This window comes from Trametes versicolor, assembly GCF_000271585.1.
Source record: "Trametes versicolor FP-101664 SS1 unplaced genomic scaffold TRAVEscaffold_5, whole genome shotgun sequence".
In the NCBI taxonomy this organism is placed as follows: Eukaryota; Fungi; Basidiomycota; class Agaricomycetes; order Polyporales; family Polyporaceae; genus Trametes; species Trametes versicolor.
Window position 1 is genome coordinate 2,792,248 of NW_007360325.1, and position 21,229 is coordinate 2,813,476.

The window sequence follows — 21,229 nt, forward strand, 5'->3', positions numbered from 1 at the left end:
CACATCTCCTTTCTTACAATTGAGCTGGCGGCTTGTACCAGTTTGTGGGTCCACACGGCACCGTCGGCGCATTGCGATGCTCTTAAGTCGCCTGTCAACGTCCGTGTTCTTCTCTTTCCGACTAGAGCGCGACCATTGTCTTTACTCAGGTGCGCATTTTCATTTTTGCCCTACAGATCCTCCGTGATTTGAAAGGTAGGCGGTCTTTTGCTCGTCCTGTAGAGCTACATCTGTATGTCTTTACCATAGTGCAATATATTTCATTTTGCGTAATCTTTCGGGTGTAACGATCAGAATAAGGAGAAAGATATAAAGCTACCGCCGCCTTCATTGTCAACTAATCGAGCTAAGCCGCGCTCATCACGCCCTCATAAAAGCCGGACCTTGCTTTTTAAGCTAAACGGCTATTCCCGCTTATTAGCACTCATTAGCCCTCGTTATGGATGGAGGTTTTTCCTGATGGGAGGGTCACGTAGTGCGCTTGGATTGCTTGTTCGAGAATTTGGAGCCGCGCCCATATAGTCTTCCGGTATTCGCCGTTGAGGCGATTCTCTCTGGTGCTCTTCAGGAAGTCGTCGAGTACAACTAGCACCTTCTGCCACGCTGCGGCATCATATTCCCTGGTCCGTCAACATGTATGTGGGTGCGTAATAGATCGTATACGTACCTCCTTCAGTCAGCTTGGATGACTGCCGGACAACTGGCATCTTGGACATTGTATCGAGGCCCTGTTTGCCCATGAAGTCAAGATCCTCACCCCACCCGGCGTCTTTTAATTTGACCAGGATGCTGCAGTACGGCGCCATTGTAAGCGCAAACTCTCACCTCTATACAGTCACGAGATGAACGTACGCGCTGAAACGCTGCTGCCTAACATCGTCAAGATGGGCTACCCTCTGCTCTTCTTGCTGATGCATCCAGTGGTGGATGGCGTTGGCGTACTAGTACCACGTTGTCTCAGCATATCCGCGGATTCGGAGGAGACCCATTATAATGCGAACATACCGGAAGACGAACCGCGTGCTCCGCCTTGACTTGATCGGGGAAGGTCTTCTTTACCGCTGAATCCGGGAGGGCCTTGAACTGCTCGAAGACACGGTTCACGTCGTCTACAAATAGACGGTTGAACTTCTGGTCGTACGAAAGGCTGCGAATGTGAAGGAGGGTCGGATGAGTATTCTGATTTCCGCGCAGACATCGTTTCACTCACTGGGAACTCCCCTCAACGTGGAAATGGGAGGTGATTGTGTTGGAATAGAACATGATGCGTAACATTGAGCCATCTTCGATCTCCTCTGTGCTCGCTGCCGCATGGCCATACCATATCGTCCTGAGAAATGTACTTTGAGCGCATCCTCGCCGCACGCAGTGTCAATGAAGTAGCGTACCTTTTCTGGAGGCACGCGGAACACAGACGAACGAACCAGCCAAACACGATCTTACGAATATTGGGAGCACCGCAATTCTAGCCACACCTCAGCACGCTGCATACAGCGAATTGAAGCAGGAACGTACGTGGCAATGCGGCGAGTAGAGCAGGTAAGCGAACTTGCGCTCGCCCATCCAAGGCGGCCGGTCCGGGAGCCCAGGCGTATTCTCCCGCGCGGGCACCCACAGCTTCTGCTCGTCGTTCTTGTCCGCGAAAAAAGCGCGGAACTTCTTGTTGGTCCGCGAGAGATTAAATATGTCTTCCAACTCTAGGAAGTTATAGATCTAGCAGTATGCTTGGGGTGAGTCTTTGAGGTCCGCGCCGGAGCTGCGTGGGGCTTGCCTCGAGCTGGACCTCCACCGCGAGGTCCGGAAGCGTCTGTAGACGACCCTTGTGCACAACACATTTTAGCGCGTCAGGGTTAGCCGTCTTAGCCTTTGCTTTCCGAATCGGTTTAGCGTCAGTAGCCGGACCTTCAGCGACGGAACCATCTGCTTGAGCGGCTTTGGCTGACGCCCTCGTTGTACGCCGGGGCACTGCAGCTACTGGAGGCGCGTCACCGTCGGTCCGCTGTTTCTTACGAGGGGGCATAGCAGAGTGGACAGAGATGATGGTGGTTTGGGTGAAAGGGAGCTTCCCCGACGAACAAAGAGACATATGGCGGGCGTCAAGGGCGGTGGCTAAGAGCAAGAGATCTGCCGCGGAGATCGCCCGTCGCGCACAATGGAACGCGCTCGCGTCACGTCCGCATGATCTGTGACCCCACGCATTATGTGAACAATTCAGGACTCAGACGCTCTCTTCGCGGGTTTCCGTCAAGTACGACGCCATGGAATGGGTACGTGGACTACGGGGGGAGGGGCGTATTTCACACAGCAGGCAGGCAAGGTCGTGGGATGCGTTAGTTAGCGGTTACTAGTAAGTTCTATTTTTTTTTATTTTATGGTCCAAATCAGGACGAGCCGGAGCACGTGTACTGACTTTTAAGGCAAGGTTGGTGGGAATTTCACCCATAACACCATAACGGGGGAAATGCATTACGCACATAACTGATATGTTATAGTGTGGGACTGCCTTTCTCGACCGTCGGTTGTGTTTCAACCGTGGTCCCAGAAAACAGGCTTACCCACTAAAACCCCCGGATAACTAGTCCAGTCGTTGGGCAGTGCGTGCTCGTCTTCGAGCAGACCTTGCCATGTCGCGCAGACGAGTTTCTTGTTAAGAGCTCTGCGCCTCAGGGCGGGAGAAGACAGGGCCTGGTCCATGTGGAGGCGGCGGTTTATCGTGTGTAGCCAGCGTCTTCTTATCTCCCGTAGGGAATGGTAGCGTTCTGGATCTCCTTCTCTGCCGATAACACGCTCACATCGCAGCTTCCAAATTAGATGGCAGGATTCCGTAAGCACAATGCGCAAGAGGCGAGTCCGTCCCGGTATGGCCTTACCGTCGGCGCATTTAATAGATATAGCCGGCGCCGCGAGCAGCGCTGCGAAATGTAGCTGTGGTATTGTAACTCCTGCTCTTCGGAGGAGGTCAAGTACGTTTCTCCAGATTACAAGGGCTCCCGGGGCGTCGCACTCATTCCAAATGTGTTCAAGGCTTTCCGGGACTGCACAATGGGAGCAGGACGTGCGCTGCTCATAGCCAGGGATATTGTCCCAGTAAGTGCCAATTTTGAGAGCACCGTGTAGAGCTTTCCACCAGAAATCGCGCAGCGATCTCCTGGTGTCATCACGACGGAGAGCTCTCCAAATCTCTCCCGGTTTGAGGGAACTATTCCAGTCTTCGTGGAGGGTAGCCGAGATTCGCACGGTAAGTATCTCCGTTTGGCGACGTGAGGGTGTGTTCTTCCATAGTTTAATTGCTTTGTACGCCAGGCGCTGAGTGGTGGAGCTTAGTTTGCATCCGCTTGCGAGGAAAGCCGAGTTCGGTGGTGGCATAGCGTCCCCCGCGGGCGCGTCCGCGCCTAGTTTCGCCAGGATGTCTGCCCCTTCGTTCCCCGGGACGCCCGAATGGCCTTTGACCCACTGAAGAAACATCGGAGCGGATCTGGCACGCAACCGGGCGACAGCGTCCTTAAGCAGAGGTACATTTATTACACCGATCCAGCCGCGGTCCTCCCAGTTCGGCAGGTGGATTGTGAGCCCGTCTACAACCATCTTCGAGTCGGAGATAATGGTGAGTGGAGCAAAAGGGGGAGCCGCATGCACTGCTAATGAGACTGCGTAGATTTCAGCGACTTGGTTCGACTGCACAGGCCCAGGTACACGCTGTGCGATATTACGAGGGTCCTCGTGTGCGAACCAGACACCAGACCCACAACGTGGCCCTCCCGCGGCGTCGTTTTTGAAGGAGCCGTCCGTGTACACGGTGACATCCTCCGTCGGGACGTTGAACGGGCGCGGCGCCCTTCTAGCTATGGTGAGTCGCTCATTGCTTGTTGTGAAGATACGTATTGCGTCCGTTAGTGGGGTTGTCGACGACACCGAGGGGTCGAAGCGCAATTTGCCGTTCTGGCTTCTCGCTTCTTCGTTCTTCCTCTTGCGCGACTTTGTTAGAGAGAGACCGTCACTGTGCGCCGTGCTGCCTGGGGCCCACGCGGGCGACAGCTTTCTTAGCAGCTCGCGCGCCGCCATCGCACATTTGTGCGGGTTCTTACATCCCCGAACATTACGATGCGCGGTGCACGGATCACATGTACATCTGGCGGACGCGGTGTGCGGGTTAGTAGCTGCTGCGTCCGGACGAAGGCGTCGCGCAAGCGTGGTACATGCGCCTACCGTGCTTATGTTGTGGCACTCTCTCAGGCATTTTGCTGTCTTGGAGTTTGGCATGACTCGTCCCGAGAGAGGGCTGATGTGTGACCACACCGGCAGGGCCTCTTTCAGGGCATCTGTGGGATTCCGTACGTCGAGGCGCGCACCGTATCTTTTGGCCGCCTTTAGCATGCGTGCGAGATCGTGCGGCAGCCCGTTCGCCTGTCTTGTAGATACCTCCCATTCTTGTAAGAAGGTATTGATTTTACTCTTCTCGTCTAGGTGTCTATACGAAGAGTGGACTGCCCGTGCGAGAAGAACGTCCGCGATGTACGCCCAGCGCGGTCGAGATGGGGACATATCCAGGTAGCTCCGCAGCCATACTAGGTCGATTGCTTCGTTACGAGCGCCGAGATCGAGTACGTTGAGCCCCCCTCCGGATACGGGAAGTTGCAGAGTGGCTTTGTTTATCGTCGGGTGCGCCGCGCCCTTCCATATGAAGGATTGAGCTGCTCTCTCAAGTTCTTTCTCTATTCCAGCGGGCATAGATTGTGCCTTTGCAAGAAATTGAGTTCGGCCTCCGAGTTCAAGTCCGACAATTAACTTGCGGCCGTACATGGTAGGATTTCTTCTCTCCCACCGCTCTAAGTTCTTCTTTATAGTGTTCACCATAGGCTCCCATGGTGTGGTCGGGTCAATTTTATTTCCCACCCACGCACCTAGTACGCGGACGGATTGTCCGTCAGCTGCTATGCGCATGTCCGCGGGAAAGACAGGCCCGCCCGGTTTTAGCGAGCGTTCGCGAGTGAAGCGTTCGCGGAATTCAGTGGAGCCAATGGATAGGGCCTCCGTCTTGCCTTTGTTGAACTTGGCACGGGACGCTAAGCACCACTTGTCCAGAATGGACAGCAGGTCTTCGTACTTGTCGTTCTCACTGATGAACGTCGTAGTATCGTCTGCAAAGAGAGCTGCGATCAGGCGCTCCGCGACACCCGGTAGTGTAAAGCCCTCGAGATCTGAATTTCTCAAGGCCGCAGCAAGCGGTTCAATCGCAAGGTCGAAAAGAAGACAAGAAAGTGGGTCGCCCTGGCGTACACCCCTCGTGATATTAAAGGAGTGTCCTTTCTTTCCATTTATCATGACCGCACTTGTAGCTCCTGCGTATAACACTTTGAGTGTGTTAATAAAGTTCGCCGGGAAGTTTAGGTGTTCTAGCACTCTCCATAAGTATGCATGGTGTATTCTATCGTAGGCTTTTTCTTGGTCTAGAGCAATAATGACTCCATTCTGCTCCTCGGCCTCTGCATAGTCCGTCATTAACTTGGTCAATTTTATATGGTCAAAAATTTGGCGGCCTGGGATGAAACCCGCTTGGTCTGGGTGTATCAAGGGTGATACACAGTTACACAGTTTGGAGGTCAGGGCTTTTGTCATGATTTTATAGTCAGCATTGAGGACTGTGATAGGGCGATAATTTGTGATTCTCCTCATATCTCCTTTCTTATACAGAGGGCAGATCCAGCCCTCTGCAAAGCGGGAGGATTCAATAATACCGTAGGACTCGATATCATTATATACTTGTTTCAGCGCATCAGCGATGTCAAGTGCCGGTTCATTCCTTCGTTTCGCACTTTCAAACTTCGCGAGGTACGCTTTCCATATATCAGAAGGTAGGCCATCCAACCCTGCAGCTTTGTTAGGGGCTGTGCCTAATATCGCACTCTCTACATCGTTTCGCGACAGTTTACGGCCGAGTGCGCCTTTTTGTCTAGACGTCAGGCGTGCTTCAAAACCATGCAGTACCGCGTCTACCTGTTCTGCATGTACTACATCAGAGACGGGAAGGTCGAGGCGTTGCAGCTCATCGTAGAAACTAGTAGCCACTTCGCACATTTCCTTGGTATTGTTTGCGTAGCCGCTCGTCTCATCAAGTCGTTGTAATTCGTATATAGTGCCGTCCGGCTTTATCGGGGCATTTTGACGCATCCAGTATTGGCCGATTTTCTCCCCTGCGGTCCAGTCTTTCGCAGCCGTCCGAACACGTCTGAGACCGAAACGTTTCGCTTGTAGCGTCTGTATTTTCTCATGTATTAGTGCCGCGGTTTCCGCCCTCGCCGACTCGGGGGTAGAGTCACCCACAGCAGGGTTCTGTACGGCGCGCTGTTGGCCTTTCAAGGACGCAATCTTTTGGTCGAGTCTTGGCATCCAAGACTTAGCGCGAGCACGCGCGGTATCCGCAAGTTTCGTTTTAAAGTCCAGGAAGAGCAGTTGGGCGTTCGCCTCCTGCGTCCGAGCCTGGAGACTATTTAATTTAGTACGAAGTTCGAGGCCGAGCTCACGCATGTTATTAAGGAAGACGGGCTCATCAAGGAGGGACAGCGGCAGTTTCCAACGACCGGGACCGACATGGGGGGCACTATAGTTGGCAATCGATAGTGATACAAGTTGGTGGTCCGACAGCGGGCCCGGGCTGTCCGTGTCCCAGTCGGCTGTTGCGTTGCTCAGAGAGCGCTTTACGTAGACATCAGCATTTTGCATCACTGTCTGGAGCGTCTTGGCCGAGACATTTCAGACATTACAGACAGTAAACAAGACCCAGACACATGCACTGGTGTGGGCAATGCCCCTTGTCTGATATCAGCCAATGTGGCTGATACAAGCACCACCAGATTGACAGGTACTGGAACTGGGTCCTGAAGTCTGTCAGGATCAGGACATGCCCTTACCTGCCAGATAGGGGTCTTGCTAACAGTCAAATATTCTGTAGAGCAAGACAACTGGTCTGTCAGTAAGCTCCTATCCCAGAATGCTGGTCAGGCACCAACCTGGCATGTTCAGACCATGTCTGGAACTGTCCTTATGATGCACCTTGAGGATGTCTGGAAGATGTACCTGGACACCAGTACCAGGTTCATACAAGGTGTCTGAAATATGTCTGAACAGGCTTACCACAGTCTGTGTTAGACTCAAAAGGCTAGATATTGCCCTTGATGCACACCAGCACACACTACATTGCTGGACAGTCATTTGATTATCCAGAACAAACACTAACATGCTGTAGTATAAGTCCCAAGTGCAACATGACAGCCCAGTGTCCAATTAGAAGTGTCTGCAATAGAGTCAATAACAAGTACATCATACAACAAGAGCACTCACATATGGTATCCACAAGATAGGCAATTAAGGAGAGTGAGCATCTAAGAAGATATGAGAAACCATGAACTGCAATCAGGAACCAACTCACATGAAAGGATTGTGCAAAGTATCATTAAGAGATCTGTGGAAGATAGGTCAGCAAAGGATAAACAGTAAACAAAAAGAAATACCTAATGGTGATCAGACTTGAGCAAGCGCTACCAAACAATCAGCGGAATAGACGACAGAAAGCCAAAGAACAGTGCACACAAACTAGCCGGACTCCAGCACAAAGTCGTCGTCCTCGTGGTCGTCGCCGTCCCCGTCCCACTGCGCGTAGGTGCTATCGGGCTCACCGCGCGATCGAGAATCCAGCCAGTACCCGTTGGCACCCTCGAGGATACGGTCCCACTTCTCGTCAGTGAAGCTAGACACCGTGTTCACGAAGAACGAGCCCTTCCGCACCACCCGCGGCACACCACGCTCGCAGACGGTGCTGTCGCCCCAGTTCTCCTTGGAGAAGTACCCAAGGACGCCCTTGGGCACACGCAGGTTCCCCGAGCGCCAGTGGGTGAGCGCAAATTCGAGCTATGGAAGGCGTCAGATAGATCACATAGAATAAACCTCACGGCGTACGGCGAGCTTGGCCATGATGAGGGAACCGACCGGACGAGCGTCACTCAAGTTGTCCTCGGGGATGTCGGCGAGCATGTCGAAGTGGACGATGCCGAAGATCTCCAAGATCAACGGGTTCTCGAACCGCCCCTGGCCCCGTGTTAGCAGCTAGACGACAACACAATAGCATGATACATGACAGACGTACCGTACGCTTTTCAGCATCGGCAAAGAGAAGCGGCAGGTCCTTGTCGTCGCCCTTGTTAAGCTCGGTGTTGCAGAACTCGGCGCGGCCCTCAGGCGTCGCAAAGTCGTAGACCTCCGGCTGCAGGTTCCCATCGAAGTAGCGACTGACGACCGCTAGGGCGGTCTTCCTGAATGCGGCATGCAGATCCTGGATGCGGTAGTCGATCTACACAAACACAGATTAGCGTACATGCCATACGCACATGGCAACACTTGCCAGATCATGGACGACATCGTTCGCACGAACGGTGTAATTGTAATCCGGCCAGACTCTCTTCACCAAGGACTGCTTCTCGGTCAGGGAGAGCCCGGTCCACGGCGGAAGAGTTCCGACGTACTCCCTCACGAGAGGGAGCAGCACCGTGTTGAAACGTGCGCGGAGGGAATCTGGAACATCCCTGTTCGTGAACTTCTTCCGCTTCTTCGGCTTGCCGTCGGCGGCGATGCTGTTGTTGAGCGGAGTGATACGTGTGAAGACCTCAGCCTGTAACACAATATCATCAGCGGGGGATAAAAGTAACATGATGATGACTTACACGAGTCGGAACGAGCACCTTCGCGCCCCAACGCCGATCCTCTGGATCATGGACAACATTAGCAAACAAGCACTATACATGAGGGCACACATACCTTCGTCGAGCGCATCATGCTCCACAGTCTCGTCCTCGTCATCGAGACCGGCCTCCCGCATACCGCCTTCATCTTCGGGCGGAGCCTGGGGCGGCTGTGAGGCCTTCGACTTGGTGGCGGTGGCTGAGTTCGACTTGGAAGACTTGAAGGACGCCTTGATACCCCCGACGGTGGCTGGCAAGATGTTGATGTAAGTCGCGTGGACGACGAGCGGAGAGACCCGACGTACCTGATGTGCGTGCAGCACCGGACGTTCCAGCCCTACCTGATGGCGCCGAGCCCTTGCTCGACGCTGCGGCGGTCTTGCTCGATGCCGGGGCCGGCCTGCTCGACGCCGCAGCCGTCTTGCTCGACGCCGCAGCCGTCTTGCTCGACGTTGCGGCCGTCTTGCTCGACGCTGCGGCCGTCTTGCTCGACGCTGCGGCCGTCTTGCTCGACGCTGCGGCCGTCTTGCTCGACGCTGCGGCCGTCTTGCTCGACGCTGCGGCCGTCTTGCTCGACGCTGCGGCCGTCTTGCTCGACGCTGCGGCCGTCTTGCTTGACGCTGCGGCCGTCTTGCTTGACGCCGCTGATGCCTGGCCTCCCGAATTCGACTTCCTTGTGCGGGGCAGCGTTGGCTGCGGCGATGACGGCGGCGGTGATGCAGCATCGTCCTCTATGGGATGCGAGGCGGACGACGGCGCAGTCGGATGCGATCGTGGGCGAGATCGAGATCGAGATCGAGCTGGTGAGCCTGCACGCGCTGCTGACGAGCCTTGCGGGGGTCGAGATCGGGAGCGAGAAGGCGCCGCCGAAGAACCTTGCGGCGGGCGTGACGACGGACGGGATTGAGAGCGTGATGGTGCCGCCGAAGAGCCTTGCGGCGGGCGCGATGATGGACGGGACTGAGAGCGAGATGGCGCAGTCGACGAAGCTGGTGGTGGGTGTGACGATGGACGAGATGACCCCAGACGGGAAGGCGGCGGATGCGAGTCGGGATGGGCTGATGCGGAACGTGACGGGGGTCGGGACTCGGGGATGGATGACTGGGGGCGGGACGATGGACGGGACGGTGCCGTCTTTGAGGAGGCGTTGCCCCGGTTCACAGGACGAGGAGCGGGTTTTCGCCGCGGTGGGGGCGTCGGTGGGGGCGTGGACCTAGAAAGAGAATGGATGACTAGCTCTGCGGCGAGTAGAGGGACGTACTCTTCATCAGATTCAGCCGGTGGTGTCTGCGGAGGTGCGGTCTTCGACTTCTTGCCCGCCGATGGTTTGCTAAAGCAGGTATCAGCCGGCGCAATGTAATGGTACACTGAACATACCGCGGGGTGTCTGGTAGGCTCGGCGCCCCCTTGCGCTTCCCGCCAGCAGGCTTACTGATCTCGACCGATACACGCGTGCGGGCTTCAGTGACAGCCGCTCGACCGCTCAGCTTCTTAGCCTTCGTCGGGGGCTCCGGCTCGACGTCCTTGTCGACGTCCATGTTGTTGTCGTCCTGGGGCGGGGCATTGGCCATCGCTTTCGCTTTCGCCCTTGTAGTCCTGGCGTTGCTCGTAGCGGGACGCCCAGTGCGAGCGGCGGGCTTCTTGGGCTTTGGTCCCTTCGCATTGGCGTCACTGACGTCCATGTTGTCGTCGTGCTCATCCGGAGGCGGGGTGACGTCCTTCGTCTTTGTCTTTGTCTTCGTCTTTGTGTTGCCCTTGGCGTGGCTGCTCCGAGCGGCGGACTTGGCGGACTTGGAAGCCTTCGGGCTGTCGTTGTTGTCGTGGCCGTTGTCGTCGAGTTCATCAGGAAGGATAGGGGAGAACCGATAGTACGGGCGCTGGGACCCATCGTCGTCGCTCCCAATCGACATGTTCTCGTATGTTATTCGGTACCGGGGCGCGAGCTCTTCCCTATCCGATGCATCTTCGTTGTCGTCGAGCTCCGGATCGTCCTCATCGTAGTGCCTCAGGCGACCTGTGGACAGTGCATAAATGATCGGCATAGATCTAACAGGCGTACAAGACGTACGCAGCGGAGCCTTTCCCTTCTCCTGACGGCGAGTCTTTGCGGGGTTGGGGGATGATTCGGGGCCATCGAACTCTGTCGCTGGCTCAACATCGTCAGTGGGGGCAGCGGGTTCGTCGGCTGGAGGTGTATGAGCGTTGCAAATGTCAGCATCAAGCAAGTGATTGGGGACGTACTAGGCGGGAAGTCCACGTCCTTGTCCTCCTCCGGGGGCTCAGTGTCCGCCTCCTCGTCCTTCGTAGCCTTCTTGCGCCCGTTCCGTCGACCCATGCGTGCGGCTCGGATGCCCTTGCGCTCCGCGGCGGCTTGCTCTTCCTCTGCGGCGGCTTTGTTCTCGATGCGTGCTACGTTGTCGATAGCGGCCTGCTTCAAGGCTGCTTTTGAGGGCTGCTTCTTCTTGGCCTGCCTTTTCTTGGTCGGAGAGCGAGTGGCCTGCTTACGAGGTGCCTTCTTGGCGTATCCGTAGTCGTCTTCGTCCTCGTCTGATAGGTCAGGCCAGCCGGGGTGAGCGAATTCGTTTGCCGGCCGCGTCTGCATGCAGCCAGAGCCGGCGCCGAGAGTTCCGTTGCCCCTAGTGTGTGCGAGGAGGTGAAGAGAAGCAGTAGGGAGTGAAAGAGGGTACGCTGGATGACGAGCAGCGTTGGCAGAGCATGGAGTGGAAGCGCCCGCCGTCGGAGATGGCCAGTCACGGTGTGACGGGCGGCTGTAGGCCTCCCTCGCTGCATCTCCTCTCCTCGAGTACATATCTCTCGCTCTACATCTGTCCCTCTGCCCAACCCCTTCTCAGCCGAATAACGCGCCGGTCTGCTGTGATACCACCACAAACCAAACAACCCCAGAACATACAGCTACTCTGACGCGAATCGCGCGCTCGGCATCCGCAAACACGCCCACACTCGCCCTTACGTCTACGCCTATGCCCATGCCCGCACCTACCCCCTCACCACATTCACGCGACAGCACGAACTCGCCTTATCCCCATGCACGCGGCATCGAATGCACATCTCACCCAAGTTGTGACGTGTTGCGTTCCGCTAATCGTCGGTAAGTACTCATTTGAGGCTCTGACACCGGTGTGAGCACCTCCCGAGGTTGACTGCGACATACAGGCCTCGTGAAAACATCAATATCATATTACCAGTATAGCAAGGTATGTACATGCGCCATCTCGAGACTACGTACGTCCCTGTCCGCACTCCGCACGCACCCTCGCGCCCGCACTCTGCACTCGCGCCCGCCTGCACTCGTGCTTGCCCGCTTGTACGTCCCCGCCTGCACTCCGTACTCGCCCTCACGCCCTCACTCACGCCCGCCCGCGTTCGCGCCAGCCCGCGTTCGCGCCAGCCCGCGCTCACACCAACCTGCCCCGCCCACACTCCGCACACGCCCGCACTCCGCACTCGCGCCCGCACTCCGCCCTCACGCCCGCCCGCGCTCGTGCCAGCCTGCCCTGCCCACACTCCGCCCTCACGCCCGCCCACACTCTGCATGCGCCCTCGCGCCCGCACTCCGCACTCCGCACGCGCCCTCGCGCCCGCACTCCGCACTCCGCACGCGCCCTCGCACCCGCACTCCGCATGCGCCCTCGCACCCGCACTCCGCACACGCCCTCGCGCCCGCCCGCACTCGTGCTTCCCCGCTCGTACGTCCCCGCCTGCACTCCGTACTCGCCCTCACGCCCTCACTCACGCCCGCCTGTGCCGGCGCCAGCCCGCCCTCGCGCCAAACCGCCCCGCCCGCACTCCGCACGCACCCTCGCGCCCGCACTCCGCACGCGCCCTCGCACCCGCACTCCGCACGCGCCCTCGCACGCGCCCACACTCCACAGTCGCGCCTGCCCGCACTCACGCTTGCCCGCCGGTTCATCCCGCCTGCGCTCTGCACTCGCCCTCACGCCCGCCCTCACGCCCGCCTACACTCGTGCCTGTCCACCCATACTTCCGCCCGCCCGCTAGTACTCGCACCCCACACACACACGCACGAACACCCACACCCGTGCTTGCCGGCTGCACTCACATCCGCCTGCTCGCGCGCTCACCCGCTCGCACGCTTACCTGTACGTCCCCACGCCTGCCCTCACTTACACCTGTTCGTACTCACACCCGTCCACGCACTTTACAAGCGGCTGAGCGACGCAAGAACGTCGAGGCGGATTACGTTCCACCACGTGCACATTTGCGTCGCTGACTACAAGCACCGGTATCGATGGTGAGTGATCTTCTCACGATGGGTGCCCCACTGACTCCGCTCGCTGCAGTACGCTTGCCTCTCTTCCCCCTCTCCTTATCGCCCTCATCGTCCTCGTCACTGTGCCCGACGTCGTCGTCCTCGAGTCCAAACCGCCGACGCTGTACGCTTCGTAATCCGTGGAGACCCTGTTGCCTTGCAACACGCTAGGACTGACTCGTAAGTATCACAGAATCCCTATACCGCCGCTGCATTGCTCACAGCCTCGACATCCATCCTTTATAGTCACCTTTATCCCCTGGCTTTCACCTCCCACCGTGTCGGGGCTCCCCGTATCGGACGTCAACACATCGTCACCTCACCGCACTTCGGTGCTCGGTACTCGACGCTCTCTGCGTTGTATCGTGCCCGCCCTCGCTGTGTCTGCTTCCGCCCTGCCCCACTGTGCCACGTTTAAACCTCCGCGTCCAAACCTCACCGCGCCGGACTATACCGCGTCCGACCCCACTCCCCGACGCTTGCCCGCATCCGCCCTCGCCACATCGAACCTCGTGATTTGGGACCTCACTGCGTTGGTCCACACCACCTCTCCCCTCACCCCCTCTACCCACCTCGTCGGTTCTTGACGCTGACTGCGTCGTACTGCTTCCGCCCCTACCGCGTCCACCCTCACTGTGTCCGCCCTTGCCGTGCCCGACTACTCCGCGTCCGCTCTTGCTGCATCCACCCTCGCCACGTCCGCCCCCGCTACACCCATCCCGGCTGTGTCCGCTTTTGCGACGTCCACCCTCGTTGTGCCCGCCTGCGCCGTGTTCGCCCTCGTTGTGTCCGCCTGCGCCGCGTTCGCCCTCGTTGTGTCCGCCTGTGCCGCGTTCGCCCTCGTCGTGTCCGCCTGCGCCGCAGCTGTCTGCGCCGCTCCTCGCTGTGACCGCCTGCGCTGTGTTCGCCCTCGTCGTGTCCGCCTGCGCCGCGTTCGCCCTCGTCGTGTCCGCCTGCGCCGCAGCTGTCCGCGCCGCATCTGTCCTCGCCGCGTCCGCCCTCGTCACGTATCCCCTCACCACGTCTGCCCTCGTTGCGTCTCCCCGCACCGCATCCTCCTTCGTGTCAGCCCTCGCCGCATCCGCCCTCGCCGCGTCAGCCCTCGCCGCATCTACCCGTGCCGCGTCCATTCTCGCCGCGTCCGTCATCGCTGTGCCCGCCCGCGCCGCATCTATCCTCGCTGCATCTGCCCTCGTTGTGTCCACCTGTATTACGTCCACTGGTGACGTGTCCGCCTTCGCTGTGTCCCGTGTCCGCCCTCACTACTGTCAACTTCGCTCCACATGCGGCGTGCTCAACGTTCAGGATTTGTTGCACGACGGATCCCATGTAAGATCCCGGGATGCCGTCGCACCTTCAAGTCAGATAGAGGGATGCGGCTTCATATTGAAGCCATACATCTCACATCGCCTGCCTCTGCTGCACCCATAGCGGGTGGATCTCGAAGAGTGCGTGCTACTGTTCGGGCGGAGGAGAACGTCCAGGGGAGTGATCATCCAGGTGTGATTGATGTTGTCTAGTACCATATGTTTTAAATGTATTGATGTAGTGTTGGGTAGATGAAGCCATGGATGACGATGAAGCTATGGATTACGACGAAGCTATGGATGAGGATGAGGATGAACCCATTGTTGATGATGATGATGAGACACCTCCTCCGGTGCAGCGTCGAGATGATGGAGGGTATATGGAGACTCACCCCCACCTTACTGGTATAGTTACACATTGTTATGAACATCCTACATGTAGGACTCACATGTATGCAGATGCCCCTTGTGATCGCCAAGGACGTCCTCTTGATCCTGATACTCCTCCACTACCCCGAGACCGTCCACCACCCACCGACTACTTCCCTTTCCAGAACCGCGCTCACTTCGAGTGTGCAGACTTCCTGTTCCGTGAGGAACAGATGTCTGGTGGGAAGGTTGACAGGCTCATGCAGATCCTTGCTGCCTTCTATCAGCAGAGTGCCCCTGCCCGTCCAGCTCCCTTCTCGGATGCTGATGACCTCTATGGTACCATCGATGACATACCTCTTGCTGGTGTGCCATGGTGGTCATTCAGTGTCTCGTATCAGGGTCCACGTCCTGCTAGGGAGGAAGATGTGCCAAGGTGGATGACGCAGGAATATGTGGTCTGGTACAGATGTCCCGACCAAGTTCTCAAGTCTCAGCTTGCCAATCCTGACTACAAGAGCAACATGGACTGGGTACCCAAAAAGGTATACGACAAGCATGGCGAGCGAGAGTATGAAAACTTCATGTCTGGGGACTGGTGCTGGAAGCAAGCGGTAGAGTGACTTCCGCTTTTTTGCAGATATGGTGCTGACTGTCTTATAGGATACCATTGCACAAGACCCAGCAACACATGGGGCCACCTTCTGCCCTATCATCCTGGGGAGCGACAAGACAACTGTGTCAGTTGCTACAGGGGCTCATGACTACTGGCCTTTGTATATCTCTAACGGCCTGGTGCACAACAATATCCGGCGTGCTCATCGAGATGCTGTCTCTGTGGTGGCCTTTCTGGCTATCCCCAAAAGTATGTTGCTATGTATTCTCACCTGTGCTGCTGCAAGTCTAACTCATTGTAGCGGACCGGCAATATGATGCTGATGCAAAATTCCGCAAATTCCGCCGCCAGCTCTTCCATGACTCTTTACGGCACATTCTTCTCTCCACACTCCCAGCAATGAGAGAGCCACAGGTTATGCTTTGCTCGGATAACCACTACCGGCGCATCATCTATGGTTTGGGTCCTTACATCGGGGACTACCCAGAGCAGACACTCCTAGCCTGCACAGTCCAGGGCTGGTGTCCAAAGTGAGTTTATGCTATGGGAACCTTTAATTGTAATGATTGATAAGGGTTTTTAATTCAGGTGCACAGTCCATAGGACAAACTTGGAGGGGATAGGGGTCCCCCGCTCACATGAGCATACTGAAGCTGTCAGTGCAGTACTTTCTCGCAAGGCACTGTGGGAGGACTATGGCATTGTCTCTGGGCTTGAGGTAAGTTGTATCTCCCATTCAGAATATGTGTACTGATGGTTTGTTATAGCCATTCACTACTACCTTCCCACGTGCTAACATCCATGAGATGCTCTCGCCAGACCTGCTGCATCAGGTCATCAAGGGTACCTTCAAGGATCATCTTGTTACTTGGGTTGAGCAATATCTGGTCATTCAGCATGGAAAGCCTGCTGCTACTGTCATTATGGCTGACATCGATAGAAGGTATGTGGGCAGAAATTGTGTGTAACTCACCTTATGCTGATGCTGCTTGTAGGATTGCGGCCACACCTCCCTTCACTGGCCTGAGACGCTTTCCAGAGGGCCGCAAGTTCAAGCAATGGACTGGGGATGACTCCAAGGCACTAATGAAGGTATGTTCAAAATTCTATTGGAATATATTGCAGCTAATAATGGGAGGTAAGACATTCATCCCTGCTGTTGCTGGCTACATTCCCCCCAAAATGCTCTTAGCTCTCAGCACATTCATGGACTTCTGCTACCTGGTGCGCCGGCCCAAAATCACTAGCCAGAGACTCCTTGATATCGAGGATGCCTTGGAGCGGTTCCAAGATGCCCGCACCATCTTCGCAGAAACTGGTGTGCGCTTTGATGGTTTCTGCCTTCCACGACAGCATGCTCTCAACCACTATCCCCGTGCCATCCAGCTCTTTGGTGCCCCTAATGGTCTATGCTCCTCCATCACAGAGTCGAAGCATATTCGGGCAGTGAAGGAGCCTTGGCGCCGCTCCAACCGCTATGAAGCTCTTGGCCAGATGCTTCTTATCAACCAACGGCTGGACAAGCTTGCTGCTGCGAAAGCGGACTTCACTGCACGCGGGATGCTAGAGGGACCCCTCTACGGCTTCGAGGACCTGTTCGCATCGCTAAACGCACCTGCACCTGCCCCTGCCCCTGCACCACTATCAGAGTCAGAAGAGAGCAGTGATGATGGCTCTGATGACTCCACAGAGGAGTCATCAACTACTGTGGTCATGGCTAAGCGCAAAGGTAAGTGGAAATAAAATTCAATCGCTTTTTTATTGCCTTCTAATAATGGTTTAAATAGTTCCTCGTATGCCCAACAACCCAGTGGAGCTGGCCTATCGTTTTAGGTGTCCCAGCCTTGTTCAACTCATTGGTGACTACCTTGCCACACAACCAGAGTATGACCATGAGTACATTCCCACATCTTTTTCTGTCTACCCTTCTTTGGTGGTTCATTTCCATGCTCCTAATGAGCAGTCTAACCTTGGTGGGATGACCCGTGAGCGCATACGTTGTGTAGAGGTATGGCGCAGGGGTCCACCAAGGCTAGACTGTGCATATGTCTATCAAAATGATACTATACCTGGATTTGGTCGTTTGGCTGTTGTTCGGATTCTTCTTCTGTTCTCATTTAGATCAGTCTCAAAATTCATACATCAGTGTGCCTTAGTCAGCTGCTATAGCCCAGTGGGTGATGAGCCTGATGCGCACAGTGGTATGTGGGTCGTTGAGCCTGCTCAAAATGCAGATGGCACTCTTCAGCTTGTAGTTATTCCCATTCACCAAATAGTTCGTGCAGCACATTTGATTGGTCATGCAGGGAATGACCCTGTACCTCTTGATTTATTACATACAGATTCCTTGGATGCCTTCACTGCCTTTTACGTAAACAAGTACATAGATTACCATGCACATACGATAGAGTTGTAATTATACTTATATCTCTGTATGCTCAAAAGGAAAACAAAATATAGGACTACATGGTAAGAAATCTGAGTTGAAATGACAGACGATGTCTTAAAGATCAAGAACAGTGCTGGAAAAACAGAAAACTCCTGAACACAACAGACTGGTGTCAGGAGTGCCAGAGAATGACCTTTTGTATAGGACAGTGTGTTACAGAAAAGACATCTATCTGTAAAATCAGACACTGGTCTGAGTAACAAGGCACACAGCTGTAAAATCAGACATTGGTCTGAGTAACAAGGCACACAGCTGTAAAATTAGACACTGGTCTGAGTAATAAGACACAAATCTGTCATTGTAGGATAAGTGTCTTGTTATTTCAGACCAACCCCCAACAGACTAAGACACTGATATCAGACAAAGGCACCTCAAAGACATTCTTCGGACCACAATTTCAGACCAAGACTGGTAAGACACCTGCGCATAATGCTGATGGATCCGGTCGAGTCTTGACTGACTGGCGGATCCTGGCTGGCGGAAAGTGAACGAGCGTTCGTTGGGGTGTGCTTTGCGCCAGGAATCTTGAAGGTCCGTGAGCGAGAGCAGAGAGCTCAGCGCGCATGTCACTACGTCCACGTCCGCTCGTTCTGGGACTCTGTCCAGCGCGTTTTCAACCATGTTGAAATCGCCCAGCATTACTTCCGGGCGGCGGCACCCAGGTACGGCCCAGATCGCGTTGAGCTCATCCCAGAAAGCCGCATTTTCGCGTGCCGCATTGGGCGCATATACGTTTGCAATGGAGATTGACTTATCCTTGGACCAGGGCAGCAGGATTGTGGCTGCGCGTCCCGGAATTAAGTCCGCTAATTTACAGTCGCGCCCAGCGAGGTGTCGCTTACTTATTACGAAGGCAATGCCCCTGGCGGCGGCGCCGTTTTCAGGATCCGGAGAACCCAGGATGAGGAGCGAGGCTGCGAAGAGGGAATTGAGATTATCAATACGTTCGGGCGTGAGGTGAGCCTCCTGGACCGCCAGAACGGCTAGTCGCTTGTCTTTCATGACTTGGTTAATAAATAGCCATTTATCTGGCGCGCCTTGTACTGACGTGTGGCCGAAGCCTTTTATGTTAAGAGAGCCGATACGAAGGCGGCAGCGCGTCCTAGCGGGTAGACGCACAGCAGCCGCCTGGGGTGGAATAGAGGGAGAGGGGGTGTGGGTTGAGGGAGGACGCGGATTCACGTCGTGATTCCGCGTGCTACCGCCATTCCCGCTCAGCCCGTCATTCGGGACCGCCTGGGTAGCAGCAGCGCAGTCTCGTCCGGGCCGGGCAGGGCGCAGAGAACCGTTGACTGTCTGGTGATGTTCCGTATTGTTTATGTTATAGATGTTGTTACTAGTAAGTTCTAAAACAGATATAACGCGCTACTGATCTCCGCGATAGATCTCTCGAGATCTCCCTCTTAGCCACTGTCCTTGACGCCGTCATCTTTCTCTTTGTTCCGTTCGCCAACTTCCCTTTCACTCCCACCACCACCATCCCCTCCCGAGTTGCATTATGCCTCCTCGCAAGAAACAGCGGATCGACGGCGATGCATCGCTTCCTGTCGCAGTTGCGCCCCGCCGTACAACGAGGGCGTCCACTAAAGCTGCTCGCGCAGGCGGGGTCATTGTCGCCGAAGACCCGCCCAGTGGCGTCGCGAACAGGAAAGCGAAGGTAAAGATGACTGAAGACACGTCAAAGCGTGTCGTTCGCAAAGGCGGATTACTACCAACACTTCCCGACCTCGCCTTGGACGTCCAACTTGAGGCAAGCCGTACGGAGCTTTGGAGCGAGGGATAGCGGCTGACGCATGATGATTGATCTTCCAGATATACAACTATCTCGACGTGGTGGACTTGTACAATCTCGCGCGCACTTCCAAGAGGTTTCGCGCCTTCTTCTTGGACAAGATGCTCGAGAAGAAGCTGTGGGTACCGGCGCGGGCGAATACGCTCAGCATCCCCAGGGCGCCACCGTTTATGCCGAGCGAATATTCGTTCGTTCACCTACTGCTATCGCCTCATTGTCATGTACGCTCCATGCGCTCATTTCCTTGAGAAACCAATGCTGAAATCGTCACAGAACTGCGGCACGTCCAGTGTTCGCCAGATCTTGAACGGCTGTTTCGCGCGCTTGTGCACTACATGCTTACTAGAGCGGTAAGCCGGCAGCAGACCTTCCGAGCGTACAACGGTCTCCCTGACAGAGACGCCATAGGACTATTGGGTACGATGAAGCGTATGATAAAGCCCGGAAGATCAGCAAGGCTCTAGCGGACGTGCTCTTCAACATCTATACGGTTTCGAACTACTTCGCTGTCCAAAGATATTCGATGCAGTAAGTGAGACAAGGAACCGCGCAGTTTGAGACTCATGTGGCAATTTTGGATAATCTCAGACGTACATTCGACCCAAAGTACAATCGTCTTCTAAAGGGTCACGTCAATCGCGTTTTGAGGCAATACAAAGCCCTTCCAAAACCCATGACTGCCGAGGCTTTGATGTTATTTGTTGAACAGGTACAGGCAGATTACACAGACCGCTTTCCGGTACGCCCGCTGCAATCTGATCTCGTAATCTGCATAAATAAGGGCTCTTCGTTTTCGTTCCAGTACATCAATGCCGTACGCGCGTGGATGGACGAGCAAGAAGAGCAGAGGTTAGCACGTCTCGAGGACGCGAGGCAGCAACGTTTCAAAGAGTACGTTTGCTTTTGTACTGAGAGAACTAAACCGCGTTGACGATGGCTTGACTCTGCCTCGAAGTATCCTTGTCAGATTACGAGGTTCTGGCTGGGAGAAGGACGTCGACTTCATGCGTGAAGAAGAACTGGAGACCATGTTTAATTTACCCGTTGTTCGACAGTCGTCCAAGTTGACTGAAGGAGGTAAGTATACTTCGTACCTGTTACCCGTGTGCATGCTCATTCGGTGTACAATGCAGCGTGGCAGAAAGTGTTGGTCGTACTCGAAGAATTCTTCAAAGATATTCGAGAGAACCGCCTGAACTATGAACTTCGGAAGTGTTGAACTTCTGTGTCTACGGCTGTGCCGGACCGGGAGTGGCAGTGATAGTGGCTGTGCGTCTACCATACGCCAGCATGGACTTTTCCTACTTACCATATACGTACATTCTTTTGTTCTGTACTTACTTGGCATCCTGCCATCCCTCCATATGATTCTGGTACGTTCTACGATGTTCCGGACTATTCTAGACAGTGTCCGGATTACTCGCATTACTCAGCCATGGACTATCTGACCTTATGTCGATTATGCTCTCTTACTCAGCGTTACTCATCGCTCAGTCAGCGTCCTCTGGACGTCACATGCCCTCTTCCTATACGCTTACTCATCGTCCTCCCCAGTAGTATATAAGGAGGACTCTGCAGGCCTCTGCTCTTCAGTCGTTCTCTCACAGACTGAAGACCTCTCTTTGTGCGGCTTACAGCCTTCCAGGTTCAGAAGTTCATCAGGTTATGAGCCC

At 55.4% G+C, this 21,229-nt stretch overlaps 6 protein-coding genes across 6 annotated transcripts; 1 reads left to right on the plus strand and 5 right to left on the minus strand.

Moving 5' to 3' along the window:
- Window positions 1-427: 427 nt before the first annotated feature.
- TRAVEDRAFT_47202 (uncharacterized protein) lies at window positions 428-2,020 on the minus strand (the record flags this gene model as incomplete). The annotated part of the gene is made up of 8 exons (XM_008039309.1): window positions 428-603; window positions 668-789; window positions 853-941; window positions 1,006-1,147; window positions 1,211-1,330; window positions 1,389-1,465; window positions 1,516-1,713; window positions 1,784-2,020. 8 exons carry the CDS (start codon window positions 2,018-2,020, stop codon window positions 428-430), a joined length of 1,161 nt encoding a protein of 386 aa, XP_008037500.1.
- A 506-nt stretch (window positions 2,021-2,526) lies between these two features.
- Window positions 2,527-3,585, minus strand: TRAVEDRAFT_122926 (uncharacterized protein; the record flags this gene model as incomplete). Its single annotated transcript, XM_008039853.1, has 1 exon — window positions 2,527-3,585. One exon carries the CDS (start codon window positions 3,583-3,585, stop codon window positions 2,527-2,529), a length of 1,059 nt encoding a protein of 352 aa, XP_008038044.1.
- A 6-nt stretch (window positions 3,586-3,591) lies between these two features.
- On the minus strand, window positions 3,592-4,374 carry TRAVEDRAFT_122473 (RNase H; the record flags this gene model as incomplete). Its single annotated transcript, XM_008039854.1, has 1 exon — window positions 3,592-4,374. A coding segment is annotated over one exon (783 nt), but the record flags the coding sequence as incomplete, so codon positions are not given.
- A 3,216-nt stretch (window positions 4,375-7,590) lies between these two features.
- TRAVEDRAFT_20167 (uncharacterized protein) lies at window positions 7,591-11,721 on the minus strand (the record flags this gene model as incomplete). Its single annotated transcript, XM_008039002.1, has 12 exons — window positions 7,591-7,905; window positions 7,954-8,100; window positions 8,141-8,344; window positions 8,369-8,662; window positions 8,715-8,755; window positions 8,809-9,037; window positions 9,100-9,945; window positions 9,966-10,062; window positions 10,110-10,746; window positions 10,801-10,917; window positions 10,974-11,368; window positions 11,624-11,721. 12 exons carry the CDS (start codon window positions 11,719-11,721, stop codon window positions 7,591-7,593), a joined length of 3,420 nt encoding a protein of 1,139 aa, XP_008037193.1.
- A 3,133-nt stretch (window positions 11,722-14,854) lies between these two features.
- On the plus strand, window positions 14,855-17,722 carry TRAVEDRAFT_90094 (uncharacterized protein; the record flags this gene model as incomplete). The annotated part of the gene is made up of 8 exons (XM_008039855.1): window positions 14,855-15,313; window positions 15,363-15,564; window positions 15,617-15,845; window positions 15,904-16,033; window positions 16,083-16,258; window positions 16,311-16,407; window positions 16,459-17,044; window positions 17,103-17,722. Coding segments are annotated over 8 exons (2,499 nt in total), but the record flags the coding sequence as incomplete, so codon positions are not given.
- Window positions 17,723-17,944: 222 nt separating this feature from the next.
- TRAVEDRAFT_20169 (uncharacterized protein) lies at window positions 17,945-18,766 on the minus strand (the record flags this gene model as incomplete). Its single annotated transcript, XM_008039003.1, has 3 exons — window positions 17,945-17,976; window positions 18,226-18,546; window positions 18,607-18,766. The coding sequence occupies 3 exons, from the start codon at window positions 18,764-18,766 to the stop codon at window positions 17,945-17,947; spliced, it is 513 nt and encodes a 170-aa protein (XP_008037194.1).
- Window positions 18,767-21,229: the final 2,463 nt, after the last annotated feature.